The 27,576-nt window shown below is 47.6% G+C and overlaps 1 protein-coding gene across 8 annotated transcripts; it reads right to left on the bottom strand.

The window, feature by feature from the left end:
• On the bottom strand, window positions 1-27,576 carry LOC146007546 (glycine N-acyltransferase-like). 8 transcript variants are annotated; one of them, XM_083145987.1, is made up of 9 exons: window positions 27,465-27,576; window positions 27,161-27,245; window positions 24,190-24,235; window positions 23,557-23,598; window positions 22,112-22,190; window positions 7,882-7,989; window positions 6,458-6,534; window positions 5,393-5,525; window positions 1-1,267 (listed from the first exon to the last, which is right to left on the bottom strand). In XM_083145987.1, the coding sequence occupies exons 6-9, from the start codon at window positions 7,968-7,970 to the stop codon at window positions 874-876; spliced, it is 693 nt and encodes a 230-aa protein (XP_083002113.1). In that variant the 5' UTR covers window positions 7,971-7,989; window positions 22,112-22,190; window positions 23,557-23,598; window positions 24,190-24,235; window positions 27,161-27,245; window positions 27,465-27,576; the 3' UTR covers window positions 1-873. The 8 variants fall into 8 exon arrangements, with proteins under 8 accessions (XP_083002113.1, XP_083002114.1, XP_083002115.1 ...); XM_083145982.1 differs by having other exon boundaries at window positions 7-1,267; window positions 6,458-6,584; window positions 27,465-27,574; XM_083145985.1 differs by lacking the exon at window positions 27,161-27,245 and having other exon boundaries at window positions 7-1,267; window positions 6,458-6,584; window positions 27,465-27,515.

Below are 27,576 nucleotides of genomic sequence, written 5' to 3' on the forward strand. Positions count from 1 at the left end.
TTGTTCCACACACAAAATTGTTGCTTTTATTTATTTACTTACAAATATGAATCGGACCCAATCTCAAGGTGTCTGCTAGCTCTGCTTGTCAACTTTGGAAATGGCTGGCTTTTTGCTTGCAATGCATCTCACCATTTTTACAAGCATAGTAGCATCTAATAATGCCATATGCTTAAATAAAATCTCAAAAGGACAGCTCTTTTGGTAGGAGCCATCCTTTGCAATGATAGGATTTCAGGTTTAGGATCTGGAATCCAATCTGTGCATGCATTGGATAATGCATGTGTCATGGGAGGTGCTGGATCCCTCTCAGTGGAGAGGCACAATAGAAGCCCATAGGTGCCCACCACATGCAAGACTAATAATCTATTGCATTCTGGGGTGGATGCATATGCAGTAAACTGCCAAATCTCTTTTGTATTTTTAACAATGCATTTTGCTTTGGCAAAGTGAACTCTGTGACCTTTATGTTATAGGACACTGTAGACAATAACAAATCTTCCTATATCTGGTACAAAAAATATATTTTGGATTTCTGTGACTTTTGTTCTTGATTCAATTCTGAATCAACATTTATTAGTTCCAGGTTTTGTGGCTGTACATCTTAAATTGGCAATTCTGCTTATTATGATAGGGTCACACTCACATATCTGGGTAAACCCCTCCTCATTACAGCTAAAATGCCTTCTTGCTCCTGAATTGATATACCAGCAATCTTTTCTGTGATTATCTGTAACAGTGCTCAGTGACCTCTTACATTTAATTCGATTTTTATTTATTGCAAATCACTTCAAATAAACAAAATCTTTATCCGTCATATTTTTATGAAAGCTAGAGGTATTTCATAAGAAATATAAAGAACTAGGAGGGATGTCACAATGGCTGGAACTTCCATTGTTGCCACCTGCCCACTATCGAGAATCCTGCTGCCAGAATAGCTGCTTGACTACTCTTATTGTCTGGAGCTACATGGCCATAGAGTGGGGCTCCCGTGGAATACACCATAGTAGACAGCCTAACTATCATGGTACGAAACATTCCTTGACTCCTGTAGTGTCTGTCTGTGTACGCCATACGCATTTCCGAAGACTGGTCACACACTATCCAGGCAACAGGTGGTCCCACGCCTCCTTTTCTGGCACATATGGTAGGGAAAGCCTGGATGCATCGTTCCACGTAACGCTCACTGCGGTCATTGCCACCAAATGCCCAGGCTGCATTAACAAGGCGTGCTTCATCAGGGCGGAGTGTAGAGAACTGCAACTCACTGTGTAACATAGAGATAAAACTGAGAAGGGATATAGTAATTTGGGAGACGAATAAGTATTATGATGTTACCGTAACCACATACAAAAAGCAAATGCATCTTTACCTGCATATACACACAAGGGTACTTATTCTGGTTGACACGCTGCGATGCAAAGTTCACAATGCTGCCTGTGTTTTTAAGCCTGTGCGCCATTCGCATTGCCGCACAACCCCCCCATTCGAATGGCACTGGGAATGGATGTTTTGCATAAGCAGCCATTCGCAGTCTGGGGGGGCGGGACCCACATCATTTGATGGTCACCGCCTTCGCTTTCCGTTCACCCTGTGCGAGAACAGGGCAGGCAGCGGTCATCCGGTGATATCAGCCACCCGCCCCTGGCAGCCGCGTCACTGCATCACTTACCTGGGAACGCCCAACGGTTTCACAGGAACACTCATGAAATGCTGGGCGTTCCCATGGGCGCATCTATCCGCCACCACCCCACTCCCCCACCCGCACTGTTGGGAGCGAATGGGACGGCAAACTTGCGCAGGCGCAAAAAAACGCGCTCCCATGAGAATTTGCATGGGAGTGTGTAAACCAGAATAAGATCCAAAAATGCATACTATGTAATTGAGAGAAGAATATACAGTAAATGTATTGATATTAACTAAAACACTAAGAAGTGTGTTACTCTGGAAGGTATTATGCACTAGGCTTTGTAGAACATGGCCGTCATCTTCAGGTTTAACAGTTAAAGGGGGTTATTCTGGTGAATTCGCAACCTTGCGGGTCCACCAGATGCAGACTGTCAAAACCCGGTACGCCCACCCCCCTCGAACACTGTGTCTGCTCATACGGGCTGCAAATGGATGTTTAACATAAACATCCATTCACAGGCTGTGGGGGAACACCCACATCATTCGATGGTCACCAACCATCAAATGATGTGGAAGGACGCATATCTCTAAGGTAAAGGGGATTTGGAGAATCTAGAACTGATGTGCTGCATGAGGAAAGGGAGAACACTCTACAGAAGATCTCTGCCGCTGACAGGAAAACCACTCCTTTTTTACAGACACACATGGTCAGGAATGTTTTTTAGGTAGTGCTTAATGAGCCCCGGGTTCGGAATTAGGGGAATCCGGGACTTCAGGAAATTTTGGTTGGGATTTCAATCCCTGGATTGGATCCTCCAATCCTAGGATTTTGGGATTGATATGCGCATGCACAATTCATCCCTTTCTGCCGGCCAGCGCTGAGCACCAGATGTGCTTGGTTCAGGCGCTGCCCATAAAACATGTTATGCGGCTTTGCAACATTATGTTAGCGTCATACTGCCCAGCCACGCACTGGCCACCCTCTTAACACTTGTCCCTTGTGTCTGCCTGCCCTCTCCAACGCATCTACCTGCCCTCTCAGCTGCCTCCATCCGCCCGCTCTGCTGCCTGCCCTCTCCAACGCATCTACCTGCCCTCTCAGCTGCCTCCATCCACCCGCTCTGCCACCTGCCCTCTCCAACGCATCTACCTGCCCTCTCAGCTGCCTCCATCCGCCCACTCTGCCACATGCCCTCTCCAACGCATCTACCTGCCCTCTCAGCTGCCTCCATCTGCCCGCTCTGCTGCCTGCCCTCTCCAACGCATCTACCTGCCCTCTCAGCTGCCTCCATCCGCCCGCTCTGCTGCCTGCCCTCTCCAACGCATCTACCTGCCCTCTCAGCTGCCTCCATCTGCCCGCTCTGCTGCCTGCCCTCTCCAACGCATCTACCTGCCCTCTCAGCTGCCTCCATCCGCCCGCTCTGCTGCCTGCCCTCTCCAACGCATCTACCTGTCCTCTCAGCTGCCTCCATCCGCCCGCTCTGCTGCCTGCCCTCTCCAACGCATCTACCTGCCCTCTCAGCTGCCTCCATCCGCCCGCTCTGCTGCCTGCCCTCTCCAACGCATCTACCTGTCCTCTCAGCTGCCTCCATCCGCCCGCTCTGCTGCCTGCCCTCTCCAACGCATCTACCTGCCCTCTCAGCTGCCTCCACCCGCCCGCTCTGCCGCCTGCCCTCTCCAACGCATCTACCTGCCCTCTCAGCTGCCTCCATCCGCCCGCTCTGCCGCCTGCCCTCTCCAACGCATCTACCTGCCCTCTCAGCTGCCTCCACCCGCCCGCTCTGCTGCCTGCCCTCTCCAACGCATCTACCTGCCCTCTCAGCTGCCTCCATCCGCCCGCTCTGCCACCTGCCCTCTCCAACGCATCTACCTGCCCTCTCAGCTGCCTCCATCCGCCCACTCTGCCACATGCCCTCTCCAACGCATCTACCTGCCCTCTCAGCTGCCTCCATCCGCCCGCTCTGCCACCTGCCCTCTCCAACGCATCTACCTGCCCTCTCAGCTGCCTCCATCCGCCCACTCTGCCACATGCCCTCTCCAACGCATCTACCTGCCCTCTCAGCTGCCTCCATCCGCCCGCTCTGCTGCCTGCCCTCTCCAACGCATCTACCTGCCCTCTCAGCTGCCTCCATCCGCCCGCTCTGCCACCTGCCCTCTCCAACGCATCTACCTGCCCTCTCAGCTGCCTCCATCCGCCCACTCTGCCACATGCCCTCTCCAACGCATCTACCTGCCCTCTCAGCTGCCTCCATCTGCCCGCTCTGCTGCCTGCCCTCTCCAACGCATCTACCTGCCCTCTCAGCTGCCTCCATCCGCCCGCTCTGCTGCCTGCCCTCTCCAACGCATCTACCTGCCCTCTCAGCTGCCTCCATCTGCCCGCTCTGCTGCCTGCCCTCTCCAACGCATCTACCTGCCCTCTCAGCTGCCTCCATCCGCCCGCTCTGCTGCCTGCCCTCTCCAACGCATCTACCTGTCCTCTCAGCTGCCTCCATCCGCCCGCTCTGCTGCCTGCCCTCTCCAACGCATCTACCTGCCCTCTCAGCTGCCTCCATCCGCCCGCTCTGCTGCCTGCCCTCTCCAACGCATCTACCTGTCCTCTCAGCTGCCTCCATCCGCCCGCTCTGCTGCCTGCCCTCTCCAACGCATCTACCTGCCCTCTCAGCTGCCTCCACCCGCCCGCTCTGCCGCCTGCCCTCTCCAACGCATCTACCTGCCCTCTCAGCTGCCTCCATCCGCCCGCTCTGCCGCCTGCCCTCTCCAACGCATCTACCTGCCCTCTCAGCTGCCTCCACCCGCCCGCTCTGCTGCCTGCCCTCTCCAACGCATCTACCTGTCGTCAAATTCCACCCACTCCAGTTCCTGGCATGGAGCAGCATCGGGAGGCCGATCCCAGGATTGACAATTTTTCAATCCCGGGATTGAAAAAAATGGCCTCCCTACTTCTTACTCTCCAGCAGTGGCTGTTGTTGAAGCTCCCCCATTAATTTTGGACTGAACTGCAGCCCCACCTACAACTGCCATTGTCAAAGAAGTCCATGAACAGAGTATTTTGGACCAGGTGGAATCGGTCATGTTGGAGTGTATGCAAACTTGTGGTTGCACAACATTGTCTCTCCATGAACAAAAAGTAGCTTCATGAGTCAGGAGTGGGGTAAACTGCAAATCATCTGAACTTCATAAGCAAAGAAGATACAAAAGGAGATTGACGGCAGCCTACAACTTAAATCTTTTACTGTTATCCCATGCTCTGTCTCCAATATATCATCAATTATCTCTTTTACTATGACCATTTCAGTACTTTGCTTCACGCTTACTTGAACTGGTTCAATCCCCTCTTTCTTCTATGGAAACGTGGCACATGGAGATGAATATAAGTTTGGAGGCATATATTTGTGTGTCTGATAGCTATGGTGCAAGTTTCCGTGTTGATAATGATGATAACAGAAGATAAATTGGACCAGTAGAATATGGCCTGAGGAACATTTTTATATTTACATGCAAGGGATACCAAAAAAAACTGAGATGGTGAGTAGGGGAATTGGGGCCAGCCAGGAAGGCAGAGGGTACCAGCAATGTGACACACACCTCCCTCCACTACCAGGGGCCTACAACTTGGTGGTCCTCAAGTGGATTCGTGCACATATAAAAAACCTGGAAAAATTTGAATTCTGTCGAGATTTTGTTTAGACTTTTCAGTGACATCATTCTTCTTTTGTTCAGGGTCTGCTTTATCCAACTTGGCCATTTGTATGGTTTATTGTACCTTTTTGTACAGTTCTTCAGTTCCTCTTCCTCTATTCCATCCCTCATGGTTAGAAGGTTACTTGTTGTGTGCATTTTGCTTCCATAAGTGGAACTGACCTCTTGAAGCACCTCCCCCAACTGTGGCTGGCACCCTATGATAGGTATATTAATAAATCATTAATAGGAATACAATATTATACATTAAGTATTATTATTATTAATAAGTAAGCGTGGTTTCCTAAGCATTATCTTACAACTGCAATGATAGCTGCAGGGACTTTGGCAGTGGATTTGGATTGTACATGAAATGACATAAGCTAATATCTGGAGTCTATGAAATGTTGGTAAGATACAGTAGTGGTCTTACTTGTCTTCTTTCTATTCTTTATAACCTCTGTTGTTACAGAACAACCAAGATGACCAATGGTGCAAACACTGCATCATCTTGTTTCTGTGTCGAGTGATAGTGTGGTAGATCTCCCTCTTATCTTCTAGAGACCTGCCTCATATTCACAGTCCCATTGTTCCAGCATCCTGCACCTCTACTGGCATCTTATATATCGTAACCAGTTGGGGGACTGTAATCACCTCACTCAAGCACTAGTGAGCTGTACCAAACCCCCAAACAACCTTTGCTTCATTTCCATAACCAGTGTAACCACAGTAAGTATGGCAGTATTGTACCTACAACCATTGTAAGCTCCAACCTGTTTAGGGGGACTTTCAGATAAAGGAAAAGAAACAAAAGCAGAGACCGACATCTTTTTATCTCCATGCTCAATAGAGAGATGAAGTTGAAGCATATTTATTTTAACTCCAGGAATGTGCAGGAGGCTTCTGAATTGTGGTGAACCCTCCCTGACTCCTGGCATCTGAACAATGCACTCCCATCTACGATAAGTTGGCAGACCAGGACTTGATGATGTGTTTCATTGTGTATTGGTTCACTTAGAACTGGGTGTTCCCAGAGAACCTGTCCGATACAGGCAACTATTGAACTCATTTTATTTTCCTTGTACCAGGAGTGCTGAGGCCATGGTCAAGGCCCATCGTCAAAAAGTATTGATCTCTGTGCCCTACTCACCATGCATTTGTAACTCCTGCTTCCAGTTTACAGCCTGGGGATCGTGAAGCACCTGGTGCAGGCTCTGGGGGTCTTTACTGAAGAGAAAGTACATATTGGTGTAAGGATCCAAGGGGTCTGTCATTTCCTAGGGAGAGGTGCAGATTATAAAATAATCACAAATAAAAATCTTCAAATATATTATAAAACCATGAAGCTTTCCACTGTTGCTCTGTTAAAAGAAAATTATTACCACCATAAGCCAGAGGTGGATTTTCAACAAGGCCAGCCTAGGGCCCAGCAGGTCCCAAGGGCCCCCATAAAGATATCCTGGCCATCCAAAGCGTTCCCAAATTGCTTGACTACTGTGTGACATCATGACATCACATGGACCCGCTCGCACTCCCAAAGTCCCTTTGATGGGATGCTGAAAACGGGGGCTTTCTTTGTGGATGATGCTTTGCCTTTGAATGAGGCAGGTGAAGCAAATCCCTGATAAGCCGTGGCTCGTGGCAGCTTATTGGGGCTATTAGGATAGCCCTGGGTGAGACTATTACCGATGTTGTGCTGCTTACACCAGTGGTTCGCAAACTGTGTGCCTCAGAACACTTGCAGGGGTGCCTTGGATCAGTGGTCCAGGACCAATTCAAAATGATTTATGGTCAATATAACAGGCAAAACCAGTGCTGGTGGCTGCCAATCATATTATATGTGGGCAAATAGAAGCAAATCCTGACCCTTATCACATAACTGAACCTCAGAATGACATACAGTACAGTATAAACACAATTTACTTAATTGAATTTTTTTTTACTAAATTACTCAATAATTATTTTTGTCTCAAAATTTCTGAAACTAGGATTCAAAAAAGTTTGGGAACCACTGGCTTACACACATAATGCCACTGTAGTGCCTCTTACACATATAATGCCCCCTGTAGTGCCACTTATATATGCCCATTTATACAGTATATTTGTTTAATCACCCTTACACCAGGCTTACCTACTTTTAGTGGGATGCCGTTTAAATCCCGGCGTTCGGAATCCCGACCGCCGAAATCCTGACACTTTCTCCCTCCGTGGGTGTCCACGACACCCCGGGAGGGAGAATAAATTAGCGTGCCGAGCGTAGCAAGCCCGCAAGGGAGGGCGATCCACGTCCCCCCCTTGTCGGGATTTCGGCGGTCGGGATTCCGGCATCGGGATTTTGAACGCCGGGATCCCTTTTAGAGTCTCCTCTCCTGATAGGGCTGCTGAATTCCAGTGTCCCACAATAGTGATACCCACCAATGGTCACATTCATACTGATGTTTTCTATCAATGTAAAATACCGATGACACAATTGATGGATACCATCGATGTTGGACCAATCAAGGGCCATCCCTACAAGATGATAATCAAATAACTAACCATTCATATAAACCTCTTCCTTTTATTTCATCTCACCTCCAGTGGGGGGCGACATATGACAGAAGTGAAGTCTGGCCACTGGTCCACCAGAACCTGTAGCCCGAAAGGGTTCTTGTGGATGACATGATGCAAAGCCCCACACACCTGCGTGATGGAAAGGACATTTTCAGACAGGAATCATTCTATTTTATTTATTTGGCATTTATAATTGGTGCAATGTGTGTGGTGCACACGGGCCCCTGAGTGCTAGGGGGCCCCCCCACTGCACTCATTTTTTAAAAATGTACCTGTCCAGAATCCTGTGATGAAGGCAGCTTATATTTTTTTTGAAAAACTGGAGGGGTTACGTATCTGAAAGCGCTGTCTTTAGCTGCTGCTCAGGAGGGAATTGTGGAAACCCTCAAATGAAGCTAAAAGTGGAACAAGGGGGTTTGAGCAGCGCTGGGTTTCACTGAGAGAATCACAATGTAAATTCAAACAATTGATTGTATACAAATATTTTTACAAGTTAAAAACAATAACATATGAAAATAAAACATACAAATAAAATATTGTACGAAAATGAGTATATGGGTCAAGGTTGCAACCAATTATTCCTGTATAGTGGAAGGAAAGCAGAAGTCTCCGTTATATAAGTGGTCTCCGAGAAGGCCCTTGGGATCTCCAATAATTAGGGGTGGAGAAAGTTCATCTCAATGATGTGACAAATGAGATATATCAGTGGATGGGGGGGGGGGGGGGGGGGCAGGGTCCTGTGTTGTAGATGGAGTGCTGGTCCGGAGCTTGGATGGAGAATGGCTCAACGCATTTCGGCACCTAACTGGTACCTTCCTCAGGAGCAGCTTAAAAAAAAATGCACACCGCACCATTTTTTGGGAGGTCCGCGCATGCTGCGCGTCGGGGCGCTATGGCCGGAGGAAAGGAGGGGTCCCGAACGGAGGAGGCTGCACAGGGGCATACTCCACTCTTAAAGTGCTGCTGATTCTGGACACCAACCCAATGGGGACCGGGGACTGGCGGCCTTTTTTTGTGTCGACCATATGCCAGTTGTCCTAAAACTTACCGATCCATACCCTAATCTGCAGCGCTATGTCAATTCCTCTGTAGCAATAGTACCTGGTACACTATAAGTGCCATTGGGGCAGATGTATTAATCCTGGTAAAGTGATAAAGTGGAAGCGGTGATAAAGCAGAAGGTGATAACACACCGGCCAATCATCTGTTTCTGAAAAAAGACAGTTAGGAGCTGATTGGCTGGTGCGTTATCACCTTCCACCCCTTATAAATGCAGCCACAGTTCCGGATTATCCACGGGGCGACAGGGGCGGTTGCCCTGGGGCTCCCACACATCCAGGGGTCCCCACACCAGCCCTGCTGCGGCAGTGGCGGGTGGGTGGCAGGCAGCTGGGCCAGGCAGTGCGGGCAGGGGATCCTACTAGTTCCCATCCACCGCAGGGTCCCCGCCACTGAATGCCCCTCCACCACAGGGACCCCGCTGCCTGGACCCCACGCTGTGCAGCCACAATGCAAATAATACCCAGAATTCAGGAAAAAGTACAGGGATCACTACCAGTGGCTCAGCACTGGAAAGGAGGGTACCGAAGGTGTGGAAAACTTTGTGTGTGGTACCTGTGCCAAAATCATCATGTCCCAAGGATTCGATGACTATAGGCCGGTTGCCTTGACATCTCAGCTAATGAAGTCCCTGGAGAGGTTGGTCCTTAGCTAGCTTCGACCCTTGGTGAGATCTTCTATGGACCCATTGCAGTCTGCTTATCAGCCTGGAATTGGTGTGGATGACGCCATCATATATTTGATGCAGAGATCCCTACCTCATCTGGAGAACCGTGAGAATAATGTTCTTTGACTTCTCCAGTGCTTTTAACACCATTCAGCCCATGCTTCTGGGGGAAAAGCTGGTTGACTCTGGGCTGGATCTTCATCTAATCACCTGGATCCTGGATTACCTTACTAACCATCCACAGTATGTGAGGACCAGGGAGTGCCAGTCCGATACTATTATCTGTAGTACAGGGGCGCCGCAGGGAACGGTCTTGGCACCATTTCTCTTTACTCTCTATACTGCAGATTTCATATATAATTCTTCAACCTGTCGTCTACAGAAGTTCTCTGATGACTCTGCTATTGTGGGCATTATGGTAGACGGGGACGATGAGGAGTACAGAGAACTTGTGCAGAACTTTGCTACCTGGTGTGTGGGGAACCATCTTCAACTCAATACGAGGAAAACTAGGGAGCTGGTAGTTGATTTCAGGAAACGTCAGCATACACCCCCCCCCCCCCCCCCCCCAACTCCTGTGAGCATTCAGAGAATGGATATTGAGATCGTAAGAACCTACAAGTATCTGGGTTTTCATCTGAACAATAATAAAAAAAAAAAAATAGGTGTATTTGTATCCAGAAATACACTTATTTTTGACATTTACTATCCCGAAAATACGGCAATTCGTATTCGTATTGATGTGCTATTAATACGAATTGCCGTATTTTCAGGATAGTAAATGTCAAAAATAAGTGTATTTCTGGATACAAATACACCTATTTTTTACAAATTTCCTTTAGTAAATTCCCCCCTGTGGGTGAGAGGAGAATTATAGGCAAGATAACATCCTTATTGGATAATGCTTCACACCCGCTCAAAAATATTTTGACGGATCTGTGTAGCACTTTCAGTGATAGGTTGCTTCACCCTCGATGCTCAACGGAGAGGTACCGCAGGTCTTTTCTACCTGCTGCAATCAGAATGTACAACTGTCATGGTCTGTAGAGACCTACATGTTCTTACATTCTAGATTTATATTGTTTGGACTTCTTATCTTATCATGTGTGTTCTTATTATCTTATTATGCTCTTTTCACCCTTATCTGTACTTGAACCTTGCTGTAACAATTGCAAATGTCTCCATTGTGAGATGAATAAAGGAATCCAGTCATCCATCCATCCATCCATTCATCTATCTAGCACTACATGGGGCATGTGTAATAGCATTCGGGTCCGCCGGAGGTGGTCGAACTCTGACTTTTTTTTTGGTACTTGTTTCCTAGCACGGCCACACCGATTTACATCGGGGTGGTCGTGTCGGAAAAATCGCGTCGATCGCATCGCATGCGATTTGGTCGCATGCGATGCGATCGACGCGACCGACCCGATTTTTGGATTGAATGAAATGTAAATCGGGTCCCTGGGACCCGATTTTACATTGGATTCAATGTAAAATATTCCCAACCCCCCCAAATTTAACGGCGTAAACCCCACCCCACGATAGACGCCAACCCGAAGCGTGGCGAGCGCAGCGAGCCCGCGAGGGGTGGCGGTGCGCGTCCTCCGACCTTTTCATTCCCCTACTATCCACGTCGGCGTTGAGTTGAGAATAGAATAGTGTGGCGAGCGCAGCGAGCCACCGAGCCTGAAGCGTGGCGAGCGCAGCGAGCCCCTCGAGGGGACGCGTATACCTGTGAAGTTATACGCGTCCCCTCGCGGGGCTCGCCACACTATTCTATTCTCAACTACACGCCGACGTGGATAGTAGGGGAATGAAAAGGTCGGAGGACGCGCACCGCCGCCCCTCGCGGGCTCGCTGCGCTCGCCACGCTTCGGGTTGGCGTCTATCGTGGGGTGACGACGGGGACATCTATAATGTGAAATGGGTCATATTGGCCCATTTCACATTTTTCACAAAAGAAAAAAGTTTGGTACCGTGTTAGCCAGTTGATAAGAAAAGTTTTATTGTTCCTCAGTGAGAAAAACAAAATAGCAATCTAGCAAATATGATACCTTTTAATGGCTAACAAAAATAAATGTTGTTAAAATGCAAGCTTTCGAGACTTCTTAGGTCTCTTCCTCAGGCATGGTATAACAAGGTGTGTGAAGAACCACATATTTATACACAGCAGAGTGGGAACAAGATGTGATGGATGGACATTCTTAAGACCAAAACAAAACAAAATAACAGAATGAGCTTGTAAATTGAGTCCTTAATTAGTTTGTAGATAAGTAGTGTAAAAGTTTTATTGTCTCTAAGTTGATGACAGGCCAGAGTTAGAGCTCCGATGCCCTCATTCTCTCTGGGCCAGATTCCTCAGATGTTGTAGTGGGCCATAAATCCCTCGGATAGATTCAGTCCTGTGTTAAGGGTGTCAAACGTTGTCATTAATTTGTATTCCCAGACCCTCCTGTCTCTTTGTGATTTGAAATTTCCTTTTAGTATAATCACTTTCATATGATCCTGATTGTGTCCTGGGCTGCAGAAATGTTTGGCCACAGGAAAGTGTGTCTTTTTTTCCTTTATTGTGTGGCGATGGGACCTCATCCTTGCCTTAAGTTTTTGTCCTGTTTCTCCAACATACAGACCCCCAATAGGACATTTGGTGCACAGAATCAGGTACACTACATTGGTAGTAGAACATGTGAATGTCCCTGGGATCTTATAGTCCTGTTGTGTGTTGGGGATCCGTACACTGTCTGTAGTGAGGATATGGGCACAGGTTTTGCAGCTCCTTACATTGCAGGGATAGGTTCCTCTTTGTGTAATGGATGGCAGTGAACTTCGGATTATAATATTTTTCAGGTTTGCAGGTTGTCGGTAACATAGTAGTGGAGGGTCTGGGAATATTGTTTTCAGGCGGTCATCTTTGTGTATGATGTGATGTAGTTTTTTTGCAGTTTTTCTTAGCACCTCAAGCTGTGGGTTGTAGGTGACTACCAGGGGTACACGGTTGTTTCTTTCTCTTTCTTTATATTGGAGAAGTTGATTTCTGGGTATCCTGATGGCTCTGATAATCTGATCGTTGATTGATGTGGGATGATATCCCTGATTTAAAAAGGTCCCTTTAAGTTGTTTTAAGTGGACATCTCTATCTGCTGGGCTGGAGCAGATGCGATGATATCTGATGGCCTGGCTGTAGATAATGGATTTTTTGATGTGTTTCGGGTGGAAGCTGTCCCATCTGAGGTATGAAGGCCGATCCACGGGTTTTCGGTATAGGGTTGTCTGTATTGCGTTGTTTTGAATTGTTATAGTGGTGTCAAGGAAGTTTATCTCGGTATATGAGTAATTCATTGTCAGGTTTATTGTTGGATGAAATCTGTTAAATTTTTCATGGAAATGTATGAGTTCTTGTTCAGAATCAGTCCAGATGATCAGGATATCATCGATGTAACGGAAGTAAGCCAAGGGTTTGATTGAGCAGGATGCCAAGAAGTCACTCTCGAGTTTTGCCATGAACAGATTGGCGTATTGCGGTGCCATTTTACTGCCCATGGCGGTCCCGGTGCGCTGTAGAAATATTTCTTTGCCAAAGGAAAAATAATTGTGTGTAAGGATGAATTTTGTAAGCTGTATTGCAGGACCAGGAGCAATCCCATTGGACTCAAGATATATCTGGCATGCTGTCAGTCCATCTTCATGGGGGATATTGGAATATAAGGATTCCACATCCATGGTGGCAAGGATGGCTCCATTAGGGAGGGGACCTAGGGTTGATAATTTATTCAGTAGGTCCGTGGTATCTTGGAGAAAGCTGGTAGTATGTCTCACCAGTGGTTTCAGGACACCCTCTACCCATCCTGAGATTTTTTCAGTGAGGGTTCCCACGCATGAGATGATTGGCCTCCCTGGGTTGCCGGGCTTATGTATTTTGGGAAGCATGTAGAATATTCCAATTCTGGGACTGTCGGGTATCAAGTCCAAAAGTTCTGTAGACTCTGCTGACAGCCCCCTGACAAGCCTTCTCAACTCCCTTAAATATTTTTGAGTTGGATCTTTGTCTAGTTTGGTATAGTATTGGATATCCATCAGCTGTCTATTTGCTTCCTTAGTATAGTCCGATGTGTCCATGATGACTATGGCCCCACCTTTGTCTGCAGGCTTGATGGTGATTTTCTTGTTGTTTCTTAAGGTGTGAATAGCTCTTCTTTCTTGCACACTGATGTTAAAGTATTCCTTTTTATGTTTTTCCAATATTGTTGACTGGACCACATTTCTAAAAGAGTCAATATATAGGTCCAAAATGGTACTGCGGCCAGGTGGTGGTGTCCAGACAGAACTCTTCTTGTGGACTGGTCTAATTTGTGTTTGGCTATTTGTAGGTTCTGTCTCCTCTCTGTCATGGAAGAACTCCTTCAGTCTTAGTTTCCTAAAATATTCTTCCATGTCACTACATAGTTCTGTTTTGTCGAGAGGCTTGGTCGGACAGAATGTAAGACCTCTAGATAGCACACTGACTTCTACTTTAGTGGGTTTGTGAGATGACAAATTAATCACACAGTTAAATTTACCTGTGTCTTGCTGGGAGTTCTGTTCTATCCCTCCAGACTTGGGGTGGACTTTCTGTGTGCTTGAATAAAGTCCTGCTTTTATGCGAAGTCTGTGAAGTTTCTTTTTCTTGTTATTGATTAGACATAGCTGTAGTGTTTTATAATATTGTTGTAGTATCTGTATTGAGTCCTTTGTGAGGGAGCGCTTTAAAATTTGTATTTCCATTTGGACATTTCTCTTGGTGCTGTAGAAGACATGAATAAGGTGGTTTCGCAGTCTCTCAGAAGTCCTGTAGCAGAGATGATGTGCATATTGAGTTTTGTAGGTGTGCAGAATGGGGTTCTTAAGGCAAAGTCCTTTGGGGATTAAGTGTTCCTTCTTGCATCTGGTTAGAAAAAATAAGTTGCTGTCCAATTGAGCCAGTTTCTTCAATAAACCTTTTAGTTCCATGTGTGTGCGGTACATTCTGGTATCCTCCATTTAGTAAATTTAACTGTGTGATTAATTTGTCATCTCACAAACCCACTAAAGTAGAAGTCAGTGTGCTATCTAGAGGTCTTACATTCTGTCCGACCAAGCCTCTCGACAAAACAGAACTATGTAGTGACATGGAAGAATATTTTAGGAAACTAAGACTGAAGGAGTTCTTCCATGACAGAGAGGAGACAGAACCTACAAATAGCCAAACACAAATTAGACCAGTCCACAAGAAGAGTTCTGTCTGGACACCACCACCTGGCCGCAGTATCATTTTGGACCTATATATTGACTCTTTTAGAAATGTGGTCCAGTCAACAATATTGGAAAAACATAAAAAGGAATACTTTAACATCAGTGTGCAAGAAAGAAGAGCTATTCACACCTTAAGAAACAACAAGAAAATCACCATCAAGCCTGCAGACAAAGGTGGGGCCATAGTCATCATGGACACATCGGACTATACTAAGGAAGCAAATAGACAGCTGATGGATATCCAATACTATACCAAACTAGACAAAGATCCAACTCAAAAATATTTAAGGGAGTTGAGAAGGCTTGTCAGGGGGCTGTCAGCAGAGTCTACAGAACTTTTGGACTTGATACCCGACAGTCCCAGAATTGGAATATTCTACATGCTTCCCAAAATACATAAGCCCGGCAACCCAGGGAGGCCAATCATCTCATGCGTGGGAACCCTCACTGAAAAAATCTCAGGATGGGTAGAGGGTGTCCTGAAACCACTGGTGAGACATACTACCAGCTTTCTCCAAGATACCACGGACCTACTGAATAAATTATCAACCCTAGGTCCCCTCCCTAATGGAGCCATCCTTGCCACCATGGATGTGGAATCCTTATATTCCAATATCCCCCATGAAGATGGACTGACAGCATGCCAGATATATCTTGAGTCCAATGGGATTGCTCCTGGTCCTGCAATACAGCTTACAAAATTCATCCTTACACACAATTATTTTTCCTTTGGCAAAGAAATATTTCTACAGCGCACCGGGACCGCCATGGGCAGTAAAATGGCACCGCAATACGCCAATCTGTTCATGGCAAAACTCGAGAGTGACTTCTTGGCATCCTGCTCAATCAAACCCTTGGCTTACTTCCGTTACATCGATGATATCCTGATCATCTGGACTGATTCTGAACAAGAACTCATACATTTCCATGAAAAATTTAACAGATTTCATCCAACAATAAACCTGACAATGAATTACTCATATACCGAGATAAACTTCCTTGACACCACTATAACAATTCAAAACAACGCAATACAGACAACCCTATACCGAAAACCCGTGGATCGGCCTTCATACCTCAGATGGGACAGCTTCCACCCGAAACACATCAAAAAATCCATTATCTACAGCCAGGCCATCAGATATCATCGCATCTGCTCCAGCCCAGCAGATAGAGATGTCCACTTAAAACAACTTAAAGGGACCTTTTTAAATCAGGGATATCATCCCACATCAATCAACGATCAGATTATCAGAGCCATCAGGATACCCAGAAATCAACTTCTCCAATATAAAGAAAGAGAAAGAAACAACCGTGTACCCCTGGTAGTCACCTACAACCCACAGCTTGAGGTGCTAAGAAAAACTGCAAAAAAACTACATCACATCATACACAAAGATGACCGCCTGAAAACAATATTCCCAGACCCTCCACTACTATGTTACCGACAACCTGCAAACCTGAAAAATATTATAATCCGAAGTTCACTGCCATCCATTACACAAAGAGGAACCTATCCCTGCAATGTAAGGAGCTGCAAAACCTGTGCCCATATCCTCACTACAGACAGTGTACGGATCCCCAACACACAACAGGACTATAAGATCCCAGGGACATTCACATGTTCTACTACCAATGTAGTGTACCTGATTCTGTGCACCAAATGTCCTATTGGGGGTCTGTATGTTGGAGAAACAGGACAAAAACTTAAGGCAAGGATGAGGTCCCATCGCCACACAATAAAGGAAAAAAAGACACACTTTCCTGTGGCCAAACATTTCTGCAGCCCAGGACACAATCAGGATCATATGAAAGTGATTATACTAAAAGGAAATTTCAAATCACAAAGAGACAGGAGGGTCTGGGAATACAAATTAATGACAACGTTTGACACCCTTAACACAGGACTGAATCTATCCGAGGGATTTATGGCCCACTACAACATCTGAGGAATCTGGCCCAGAGAGAATGAGGGCATCGGAGCTCTAACTCTGGCCTGTCATCAACTTAGAGACAATAAAACTTTCACACTACTTATCTACAAACTAATTAAGGACTCAATTTACAAGCTCATTCTGTTATTTTGTTTTGTTTTGGTCTTAAGAATGTCCATCCATCACATCTTGTTCCCACTCTGCTGTGTATAAATATGTGGTTCTTCACACACCTTGTTATACCATGCCTGAGGAAGAGACCTAAGAAGTCTCGAAAGCTTGCATTTTAACAACATTTATTTTTGTTAGCCATTAAAAGGTATCATATTTGCTAGATTGCTATTTTGTTTTTCTCACTGAGGAACAATAAAACATTTTTCACATTTTCTCACGATTTCAATGTTAAAAAATATTTTAACATTGAAGCCTATGGAAAAATCGGGGGCATCGCGTCGGTCGCGTCGGGACCAATGTTAATGGTCCCGACCGACGCGATGCCCCCGATATTTTACCTTTCCCGACACGATCCTCACGATTTCAATGTTAAAATATTTTTTAACATTGAAGCCTATGGCAAAATCGGGGGCATCGCGTCGGTCGCGTCGGGACCAATGTTAATGGTCCCGACCTTAGCCGGCAAAATGGACCTGATTTCAAAGGAAATCGGGTCCATCGTGTGGATCGTGTACCTTAACTTAAAGGTACACGATCCACAAGATTGTGGCTGTGCTAGGAAACAAGTACCTTTTTTTTTAAAAGTGGCAATCATTTAAAGGGCACATCAATGTCTTGTGAATAATTGCCGCTTTAAAAAAACTGTCTGAGTTTAGCCAGCATCCTGCACCTCTGGCAAACTCGTATGCTATTACCTGTGCTCCCATATGGTAGGTGAATGAGGAGGACGCATCTTTATTTATGCATCATAACACCCCCGATTGTTCCATGATAATGACGTAGGAGAGCCGGGCTGTGCGCTCATCAGATGGTACTAACCCTTCTCATAAATCCCGGATGTCATAAGGTAGATCAGCGGTTCTCAAACTGTGAGTCCTGACCCCAAAGTGGGTCCCGACCTTCTCAGCATGGGGTCGTGACTCCATGTTGCTGACTATCAGGCTGGTGACTTTTCTAATCTCAGTCACTTATTCAAGGAGCCAGAAAATTCTGTTTCATTGTCTGTTATTTAGACTCCTCCCATCATTTTGTGCCTCCAAAATGCTGACTACACATGTGATGTGATGGGTTGTGGTATATTAGACTCCTCCCATCACTCTGTGCCTCCACAATGCTGACTACACATGTGATGTGATGGGTTATGGTATATTAGACTCCTCCCATCACTCTGTGCCTCCACAATGCTGCCATGCATGGGCTCTCTGCTGGCTACACATGTGATGTGATGACCTTCTGTAGTAATTTGCTGGGTTCCTGTAATTATTTTATTGTCTGATGGGGTCCCAGAGCAAATAGTTTGAGGACCCCTGAGGTAGATGATATGGCTATAAATAGAAAAATGTTTGTGTGGATGTGTGTGGTGTAGACTCTGCCAATGTATCTTGAAGAGGATGCGTTCAGCATCCTGGCGGGCACGATACAGGAAGTCATAGACAGATGCGGGCATTTCCACTCCCGCCAGGAGACTAGCGGTAGAGACCCAACTGCCATCACCCTGGACATAATGCTGTGTGAGTGTGTGTGTGTTTGGGGGGAGGGGGGCAGCATAGGATTAGGCACTTGTGGGGCAACTAGGGATAGGCTGTGGGGAGAGATGGTTAGGCTGTGGGGAGAAAGGGTTAACTTTATGCTACAGGGAGGGAGGGTTAGACACTTAGGAGGGAGTGGTTAGGGTGAGGCTGAGGGGGGTTAGGCTATGAGGTGGGAGGGTTAGGCTATGAGGAGGGAGTGGTTAGGGTTAGGCTGCAGGGAGGGAGGGTTAGGCTACAGGGAGGGAGTGGTTAGGGTGAGGTTGAGGGGGGTTAGGCTACAAGGAGGGAGTGGTTAGGGTTAGGCCGCAGGGAGGGAGGGTTAGGCTACGGGGAGGGAGTGGTTAGGGTGAGGCCGAGGGGGGTTAGGCTACGAGGAGGGAGGGTTAGGCTGCAGGGAGGGAGGGTTAGGCTACGGGGAGGGAGTGGTTAGGGTGAGGCTGAGGGGGGTTAGGCTATGAGGAGGGAGGGTTAGGCTGCAGGGAGGGAGGGTTAGACACTTAGGAGGGAGTGGTTAGGGCGAGACTGAGGGGGGTTAGACTATGAGGAGGGAGGGTTAGGGTTAATCTACAAAGAGGGAGTGGTTAGGCTACGGGGAGGGATTGTTAGGGTTATGCTACAGGGAGGGAGGGTTAGACACTTAGGGTGGAGTGGTTAGGGTAAGGCTACAGAGAGGGAGGGTTAGGCACTTAGGAGGGAGTGGTTAGGGTGAGGCTGAGGTTGGGTTAGGGTAAGGCTACAGAGAGGGAGGGTTAGGCACTTAGGGTGGAGTGGTTAGGGTGAGGCTGAGGTTGGGTTAGGGTAAGGCTACAGAGAGGGAGGGTTAGGCACTTAGGGTGGAGTGGTTAGGGTGAGGCTGAGGTTGGGTTAGGGTAAGGCTACAGAGAGGGAGGGTTAGACACTTAGGGTGGAGTGGTTAGGGTAAGGCTGAGGTTAGGGTAAGGCTACAGAGAGGGAGGGTTAGGCACTTAGGAGGGAGTGGTTAGGGTGAGGCTGAGGGGGGTTAGGCTATGAGGTGGGAGGGTTAGGCTATGAGGAGGGAGTGGTTAGGGTTAGGCTGCAGGGAGGGAGGGTTAGGCTACAGGGAGGGAGTGGTTAGGGTGAGGTTGAGGGGGGTTAGGCTACAAGGAGGGAGTGGTTAGGGTTAGGCCGCAGGGAGGGAGGGTTAGGCTACGGGGAGGGAGTGGTTAGGGTGAGGCCGAGGGGGGTTAGGCTACGAGGAGGGAGGGTTAGGCTGCAGGGAGGGAGGGTTAGGCTACGGGGAGGGAGTGGTTAGGGTGAGGCTGAGGGGGGTTAGGCTATGAGGAGGGAGGGTTAGGCTGCAGGGAGGGAGGGTTAGACACTTAGGAGGGAGTGGTTAGGGCGAGACTGAGGGGGGTTAGACTATGAGGAGGGAGGGTTAGGGTTAATCTACAAAGAGGGAGTGGTTAGGCTACGGGGAGGGATTGTTAGGGTTATGCTACAGGGAGGGAGGGTTAGACACTTAGGGTGGAGTGGTTAGGGTAAGGCTACAGAGAGGGAGGGTTAGGCACTTAGGAGGGAGTGGTTAGGGTGAGGCTGAGGTTGGGTTAGGGTAAGGCTACAGAGAGGGAGGGTTAGGCACTTAGGGTGGAGTGGTTAGGGTGAGGCTGAGGTTGGGTTAGGGTAAGGCTACAGAGAGGGAGGGTTAGGCACTTAGGGTGGAGTGGTTAGGGTGAGGCTGAGGTTGGGTTAGGGTAAGGCTACAGAGAGGGAGGGTTAGACACTTAGGGTGGAGTGGTTAGGGTAAGGCTGAGGTTAGGGTAAGGCTACAGAGAGGGAGGGTTAGGCACTTAGGAGGGAGTGGTTAGGTTGAGGCTGAGGTTGGGTTAGGGTAAGGCTACAGAGAGGGAGGGTTAGGCACTTAGGGTGGAGTGGTTAGGGTGAGGCTGAGGTTGGGTTAGGGTAAGGCTACAGAGAGGGAGGGTTAGGCACTTAGGGTGGAGTGGTTAGGGTGAGGCTGAGGTTGGGTTAGGGTAAGGCTACAGAGAGGGAGGGTTAGGCACTTAGGAGGGAGTGGTTAGGGTGAGGCTGAGGTTGGGTTAGGGTAAGGCTACAGAGAGGGAGGGTTAGGCACTTAGGGTGGAGTGGTTAGGGTAAGGCTGAGGTTGGGTTAGGGTAAGGCTACAGAGAGGGAGGGTTAGGCACTTAGGAGGGAGTGGTTAGGTTGAGGCTGAGGTTGGGTTAGGGTAAGGCTACAGAGAGGGAGGGTTAGGCACTTAGGAGGGAGTGGTTAGGGTGAGGCTGAGGTTGGGTAAGGGTAAGGCTACAGAGAGGGAGGGTTAGGCACTTAGGGTGGAGTGGTTAGGGTGAGGCTGAGGTTGGGTTAGGGTAAGGCTACAGAGAGGGAGGGTTAGGCACTTAGGGTGGAGTGGTTAGGGTGAGGCTGAGGTTGGGTTAGGGTAAGGCTACAGAGAGGGAGGGTTAGGCACTTAGGAGGGAGTGGTTAGGGTGAGGCTGAGGTTGGGTTAGGGTAAGGCTACAGAGAGGGAGGGTTAGGCACTTAGGGTGGAGTGGTTAGGGTGAGGCTGAGGTTTGGTTAGGGTAAGGCTACAGAGAGGGAGGGTTAGGCACTTAGGGTGGAGTGGTTAGGGTGAGGCTGAGGTTGGGTTAGGGTAAGGCTACAGAGAGGGAGGGTTAGGCACTTAGGAGGGAGTGGTTAGGGTGAGGCTGAGGTTGGGTTAGGGTAAGGCTACAGAGAGGGAGGGTTAGGCACTTAGGGTGGAGTGGTTAGGGTAAGGCTGAGGTTGGGTTAGGGTAAGGCTACAGAGAGGGAGGGTTAGGCACTTAGGAGGGAGTGGTTAGGTTGAGGCTGAGGTTGGGTTAGGGTAAGGCTACAGAGAGGGAGGGTTAGGCACTTAGGAGGGAGTGGTTAGGGTGAGGCTGAGGTTGGGTAAGGGTAAGGCTACAGAGAGGGAGGGTTAGGCACTTAGGGTGGAGTGGTTAGGGTGAGGCTGAGGTTGGGTTAGGGTAAGGCTACAGAGAGGGAGGGTTAGGCACTTAGGGTGGAGTGGTTAGGGTGAGGCTGAGGTTGGGTTAGGGTAAGGCTACAGAGAGGGAGGGTTAGGCACTTAGGGTGGAGTGGTTAGGGTGAGGCTGAGGTTGGGTTAGGGTAAGGCTACAGAGAGGGAGGGTTAGGCACTTAGGAGGGAGTGGTTAGGGTGAGAGGTGTAAGGGTTTGGCAGCGGGGAGATAGGGCTAGAGGGGGCAGGGGAAGGTAAGCATACTTTCATGACCCCTGTTGGGATTCCCTCTGTTGGGATGTTGGCATCGGTATTCTGAATGCTGGCATCCCCTCTGCCGGTCAATTATATGTATCCCTCCTGAAGAACACACAGTATACTCAGTACTATTTTTCTGGTAAAATAGGTTCAGGAACTCCAGGTCTGGGGGTGGATCAATTAAAAAAAAAAAAAACATACATAATAAAGAGAGGGAGGAAGAGATAGATGTATATATTGTATTTAGAAACAAAGGCACTCACATGTGACTTTAAAATAAAACATATTTAATTAGAGGTTCAGGAACTGAGTTCCTGCTGAAAAATAGCACTGAGTATACTGTATGTCATTCAGCTGTAGGAATCTACAATGTTATGTTACCTTCAGTGACTCAGGGAAGCTGCTGACCAGGAGTCTTCTCAGTGCGGCCAGCTTGGAGGAACAGGTCAGGTAGAGCATTCTGTAAACACAATACAGAATGTTACATTGAAAGAGTGACCAAGAGCCAGCAATCAAGGATTGATGATGGTAGGAAATATTATGTTTAATCCTCGGCACTTATGCCACCTCACTGATGAGAGTACAGTCATTCCATGTATTCCACCTGCGCACACAGAGGCACCATGACTGCATCTCAGAGGGATTAAGCTGGCTACACCTTAGCTGATTTGTTTTAAATTATATGCATGATAATGGTATCGTTAATGATAACTTCTTGCATATTGGCTAATATGTATGTAATAACCAGCACATGTGGTAATGTTATACATGTATATATAGTAAATACCGTAAGTTAATGAACTATGGTCCCTCATAGAGGGAATAAAATATTAGAAACCAGAGACCTTTTTACAGAAAAGTATGTGAGTGTCATCAGAGACTGTTAGGTGAACTGAAATGCCCCTCACTTTAGGCATCTTGGACTAGTCCGTTTGCTTAGTCCATGCGAAGGAATCACGGACTGAACTATTTCTCCTGCCACATAGGGGAGAAAATCTCTGAGAACAGCCACTGTGAAGTACTAATAAAGTTGGGGAGCTCATGCCACAAATCCGCATGCAGAGGCATAAAAAGAGGCAGGGGGCCGTTTGGAGGTGACAGGTGACCAGTTAGAGAGGAGAGAGACTGCAGAGCGGCACAATATAGCTGAAATGGAGAGCTGCTGTGTAAAGCAGAGTAACGCAGTATAGAGGAAGCGGAGAGCGGCTGCTGGGACAGGAAGGCCGGTGAGAACTTGGAGAGGTGATACTTATCTGCCCGAAATCCGGTGACCGGGTGCCGGAGCCTATCGCACTCTGGTCCGCCAGGAGGCGTGACACCGCTCGCTGAGCGGACCCGGAGGTGTGCTGACGAATAGCAGCATCAGTTAACCCAGCGGTGAGCAGTTGTACCCCTACCCCTGCCTCCATCCCCCTGGCTAGTGAGCTGTCTATAGAAGTTAGCAATTGCAATACAGTGAGGTGTTGGTGAGATTTGCCCAGCATAAGAAGAGCCGGAGTATAAGTACTATTCCAAATAAAGTAGCCAAAGATTTATAGTGCAAAACGTATAGTCTTGAGACCCTGCATAAGGAGATAGCAAAGTATAAATTGCCAGTCGCAGAACTACAAGTGTCATACTAAACAGTTGAGAGGCTGGAGTCCTAGAGAGGAGCACCTTTATACAGTTCACAGTTCCATAAATATTGCAAAGAGGCGAAATAGATAGAGATAAAGTGATGAAGCAGTGGAATAAAGAAAGACGAACTTTGCTAAGGATGTTATACAGTTAGATATTTATTCTACCTATAAAGGAAAGCATTTAGTGATGATTGACAAAACACTTGCCTGCAAGGAAAAGGGTTTTATACTTCAGGGTCTTCTCAGCTTCTGCAAATAAAAGTCAGACAAAGTAAAGCAAAGTCTTGTTCAAAGTGTGGGATTACAAGCTGGAAACAATAGGTTAATATTCCTTCTGTTGTAACCAACAAAGACTAGGAACTCGACATATTATAGGACAAGATAATCCATTGTTGCAAGAGTAGTTCTACCTTAAGGAGAGAATCGTTGTGAGGAGCAGTGCACAGTGTATACTCAGAACTTTGCGAGTTAATAGGATAGACTGTTACAAAATCTTTTGGGACTCAATTTATGCTGTTAGCAGAAGAGTGAAATATGCGTTTTAAAGTGGCAATGCCGACTACAGTATATTTGTTGTAAATGTGTATTGTAATTGAGACGTTAGATGTATGCAAGTGAATTTTTGTCATATTCACTGTGGGTTAACTATTGTTATTAGCTATTTGATCTATAAAAATTCTAATGTATTGCTAGAAAATGGTAAATTTAATTTAATTTGTTTTATGTTGCAATTTCTTGTTGCATAACCTGTTGAAGTGGAACTATTATATACTTCGCAAATATATAAATTTATTCATAAATAAATACTTCATTATAAACTAAAAACCTGTTTATACTTACCGACAATGGAATAATCCTGGAAGTGGAAGAGGAAAGAAGAAGTATCCTGCAAAATAGAAAGGCAGAGAAACATTAGAATAAAATTCCAGTTTATTACATGTACACACCATGGGCCTGATTCAGACCTTATCGCATGGCCGCAAATTCGCAGTGGCATATAAACCCTCCTGACAATGAGCATGTAACTCCACATAGCAATGAGCATATACTGTAATTTCCCCCTGGCAATGAGCACGTGCAGGACATTAGACAGGACAGAACTAGGGTTACCACCCGTCCGGGATTACTCCGGACAGTCCGGGAATCAGACCGGTTGTCCGGAGTCCGGGCGGGTGGCGTTCCCGGACTATACAATGTCCGGGAGCTGGAGGTGAGAGATCATGCGCTGTGACGAGCAGGAGCAGGTCCACCTCAGTGCCGGCGTAACGTGCGGGGATCGCTGGGTCCGGGATGCTGCTAAGCCGACAGGCATCTACAGGAGCTGCCTGTTTAAGTATCAGAGACAGTCATCAGCCGTGCGCCTCCTTCCTGTTCTCTCCCTCCCAGCTTGAGTGCCTTCTCATATGTCCACAGTCCCCCCCGCAGTGCTTGAAATTAACATGGAGGGCACTTGGGAAGCATTTCCCTTTTTCCAGTCTGTCTGTCCCCTCAGCGTAGATCTCCTGAGGCTTCCTGTCTGTCAGGAGTGGACCAGCCAGCACAGGACTGTGCAGTGCATCCCCGTGCCAAGTCCCTGTGGCTTTTTCAAATATCGTGCCTGCCCTGCTTGCGGTCAGCCAGCCAATCGGGTGCAGCAGCTCCTGATTGACAGCTGGACCACGAGCAGGGCGGGCGCGATATTTGAAATAGCCACAGGCAGACCTGCTCTGGTGTCTGATTGATATAGCGGCACCACCAGGCAGGCTGCAGAGCAGCGCAATCTCCGTTGCCCAGCTCTGGCTGTCTGATTAATTTGCATTTCCTTTGGCAACGAGCATCTGTACTCACCCTTAGTAACAGGAATTTGCCCTCCCCTCAGCAACGAGCATTTGCCCTTCACCTTAGCAACAGACATTTGCCCTCCTCCTTGGCAACAAGCATCTGCCCTCCACCTTGGCAACAGGCATTTGCAGTTCCCCTTTTGGCAATGGGCATTTGCCCTCCACCTTGGCAACAAGCATTTGCACTCCCCCATGGCACCAAGCATGAAGGCCCTGGCATTGAGCATAAAGGCTCTGGCATTGAGCAAGAAACCCCATGCAATTAACATGGAGGTAGGCAGCATTAATATGGCATAATATGTAAAAGCCATTATGGTGTGTGGCATATGTAATGGGCATTACATTGTGTTTGGGATAACGTGTAATGGACATTAGATTGTGTGGCATAACGTGTAATGGGCATGTAATATACTTATGTAATGGTTGTGTGACGTATATTAGGTATTCTGGTGTAAGTTTTTGGCACTGTCCCTGTTGTCCTTATTTATTTTAAAATTGTTGAGCCCTGGCATAAATAGTAATGGGCATGATGGCATGTGGTATAATATGGGTGTGTAAAGTGTAATAGTCATTAGGTTTTAATTTTTGAAGCACGTGTCTGGCACGCACTGTGCCTGTTCTTTTTAAGAAAAATTGTTGAGCCCTGGCATAACGTGTAATAGGCATAATGGCATGTAGTAATGTGCAATAGGCACTATGGTGTGAATTTTTGGTACGCGCCTTCGGCTATTATGTCCCTATTTTCTTTTTAAATTGTCCACTCATGGAATAACATGTAATGAGCATCACGGTGTGTGGCATAATTTATAATGGGCATCAGTGTGTGGCATAACGTGTAATGGGCATTACAGTGTGTGATGTGAAGTAACATGTATGTGGCATTACCGTGTGCGAAATCAGGAATAGATTTAAAGCAAATGAAAAAAAAAAACACACCCCCATAAGGCGGGTCAATGGGCGGGGCTGGGGGTCAATGGGTGGGCTGTGGGTGTGTCAAGGGGCGGGGCACTGTCCGGGATTCGCTCAACACAAAGGTGGTAACCCTAGACAGAACACACAGAATGACATGCAGGGCACCAGACAGGAGGACAGAGCACACAGAATGACATGCAGGACACCAGACAGGGCAGAGCACACAGAATGACATGCAGGACACCAGACAGGGCAGAGCACACAGAATGACATGCAGGACACCAGACAGGACAAACAGAATGACATGCAGGACACTGCACACAAAATGACATGCAGGACACTAGGCAGTACACTGCACACAGAATGACATGCAGGACACCAGGCAGGACAGAGCAGGACCAGACACCAGGCAGGACACTGCACACAGAATGACATGCAGGACACTGCACACAGAATGACATGCAGGACACCAGGCAAGACACTGCATACAGAATGACATGCAGGACACTCCACACAGAATGACATGCAGGACACCAGGCAAGACACTGCATACAGAATGACATGCAGGACACCAGACAGGACACCGCACATAGCCTGACATGCAGGGACTATGTAAAAACCGGACCCGGACCAAACTCCGGACTGCCGGACAGGACATCAAAATCTGCAGTCCGGAGCTTGAAGGGTCCGGTCCGGGGGGTGTCCTGTTCGGGGGTGTCTTGTCCGGGGGTCCCTATGATAGCTATCACCAGGGTCATGGGAGAGGGGAGATTAACAGCCTCCCCCTGTGGTCCGGACCGTCCGGTTTTTGCTACATGCCCGGACCATACAGGGAGGCTTTATTCTACCCCCCCTCCTCTATACCTGGTGACAGGTGTCACAGGCAGCCCCCCGGACAGGACACCCCCCGGACCGGACGCTACAAGCTCCAAAATGCAGAGTTTGATGTCTGGTCCGGAAGTCCGGGGGTTTTGTCCTGGTCCGGGTTTTACCATGCAGGACACCAGGCATGCACAGAAAAGAAGAACATATACACAAACACAGATCATAATATGCATGTGACACGACTCTCACATTACCTCTGTCAAATGCAGCCCAGCACCAGGTCACTTTGGTGGGGATCTAGCTCCTAATCCGCCAGTGCTGATGACAACATAGGCATCTCTTGTGGGGAATATTCAGGGAAGATTTTAGAATAATGTTCATTGACAAAAGCATTTGTAAAATATGAAACCAGTTTAAGGCTTACGAAATACCAAATAAGACCCATACACACTTGCCGATTTTCAGTGCAAAGTTTGAGCGATTTTGCGATGAAAATCGACCAGTGTGTATGCCTCAGTGATGAACTGCTAGCGATGATGCGCGCTGGAGCATACTCACGGTTTCACCCTGACAGATTGCGCCGCGCCGCCCGCTCCCCTGCCCAGTCACTCAGCAGTGACACCCACGTTCAGCAATGTGTCCCCCCGCCCGGCCATACATCACTCACATA

Source organism: Crinia signifera, chromosome 6 (genome assembly GCF_055691185.1).
Source record: "Crinia signifera chromosome 6, ASM5569118v1, whole genome shotgun sequence".
Taxonomy (NCBI): Eukaryota; Metazoa; Chordata; class Amphibia; order Anura; family Myobatrachidae; genus Crinia; species Crinia signifera.

Excerpts from the sequence above, each read along its gene's own strand:
- LOC146007546 (XM_083145982.1), bottom strand. The coding sequence starts at position 22,189 with ATGCTCTACCTGACCTGTTCCTCCAAGCTGGCCGCACTGAGAAGACTC. Across the intron at positions 6,585-7,881 it reads TATGTCGCCCCCCACTGGAG|GAAATGACAGACCCCTTGGA; the intron begins GTGAGATGAAAT and ends ACCTCTCCCTAG. Across the intron at positions 1,268-5,392 it reads CTGAAGAACTGTACAAAAAG|TGAGTTGCAGTTCTCTACAC; the intron begins GTACAATAAACC and ends TATGTTACACAG.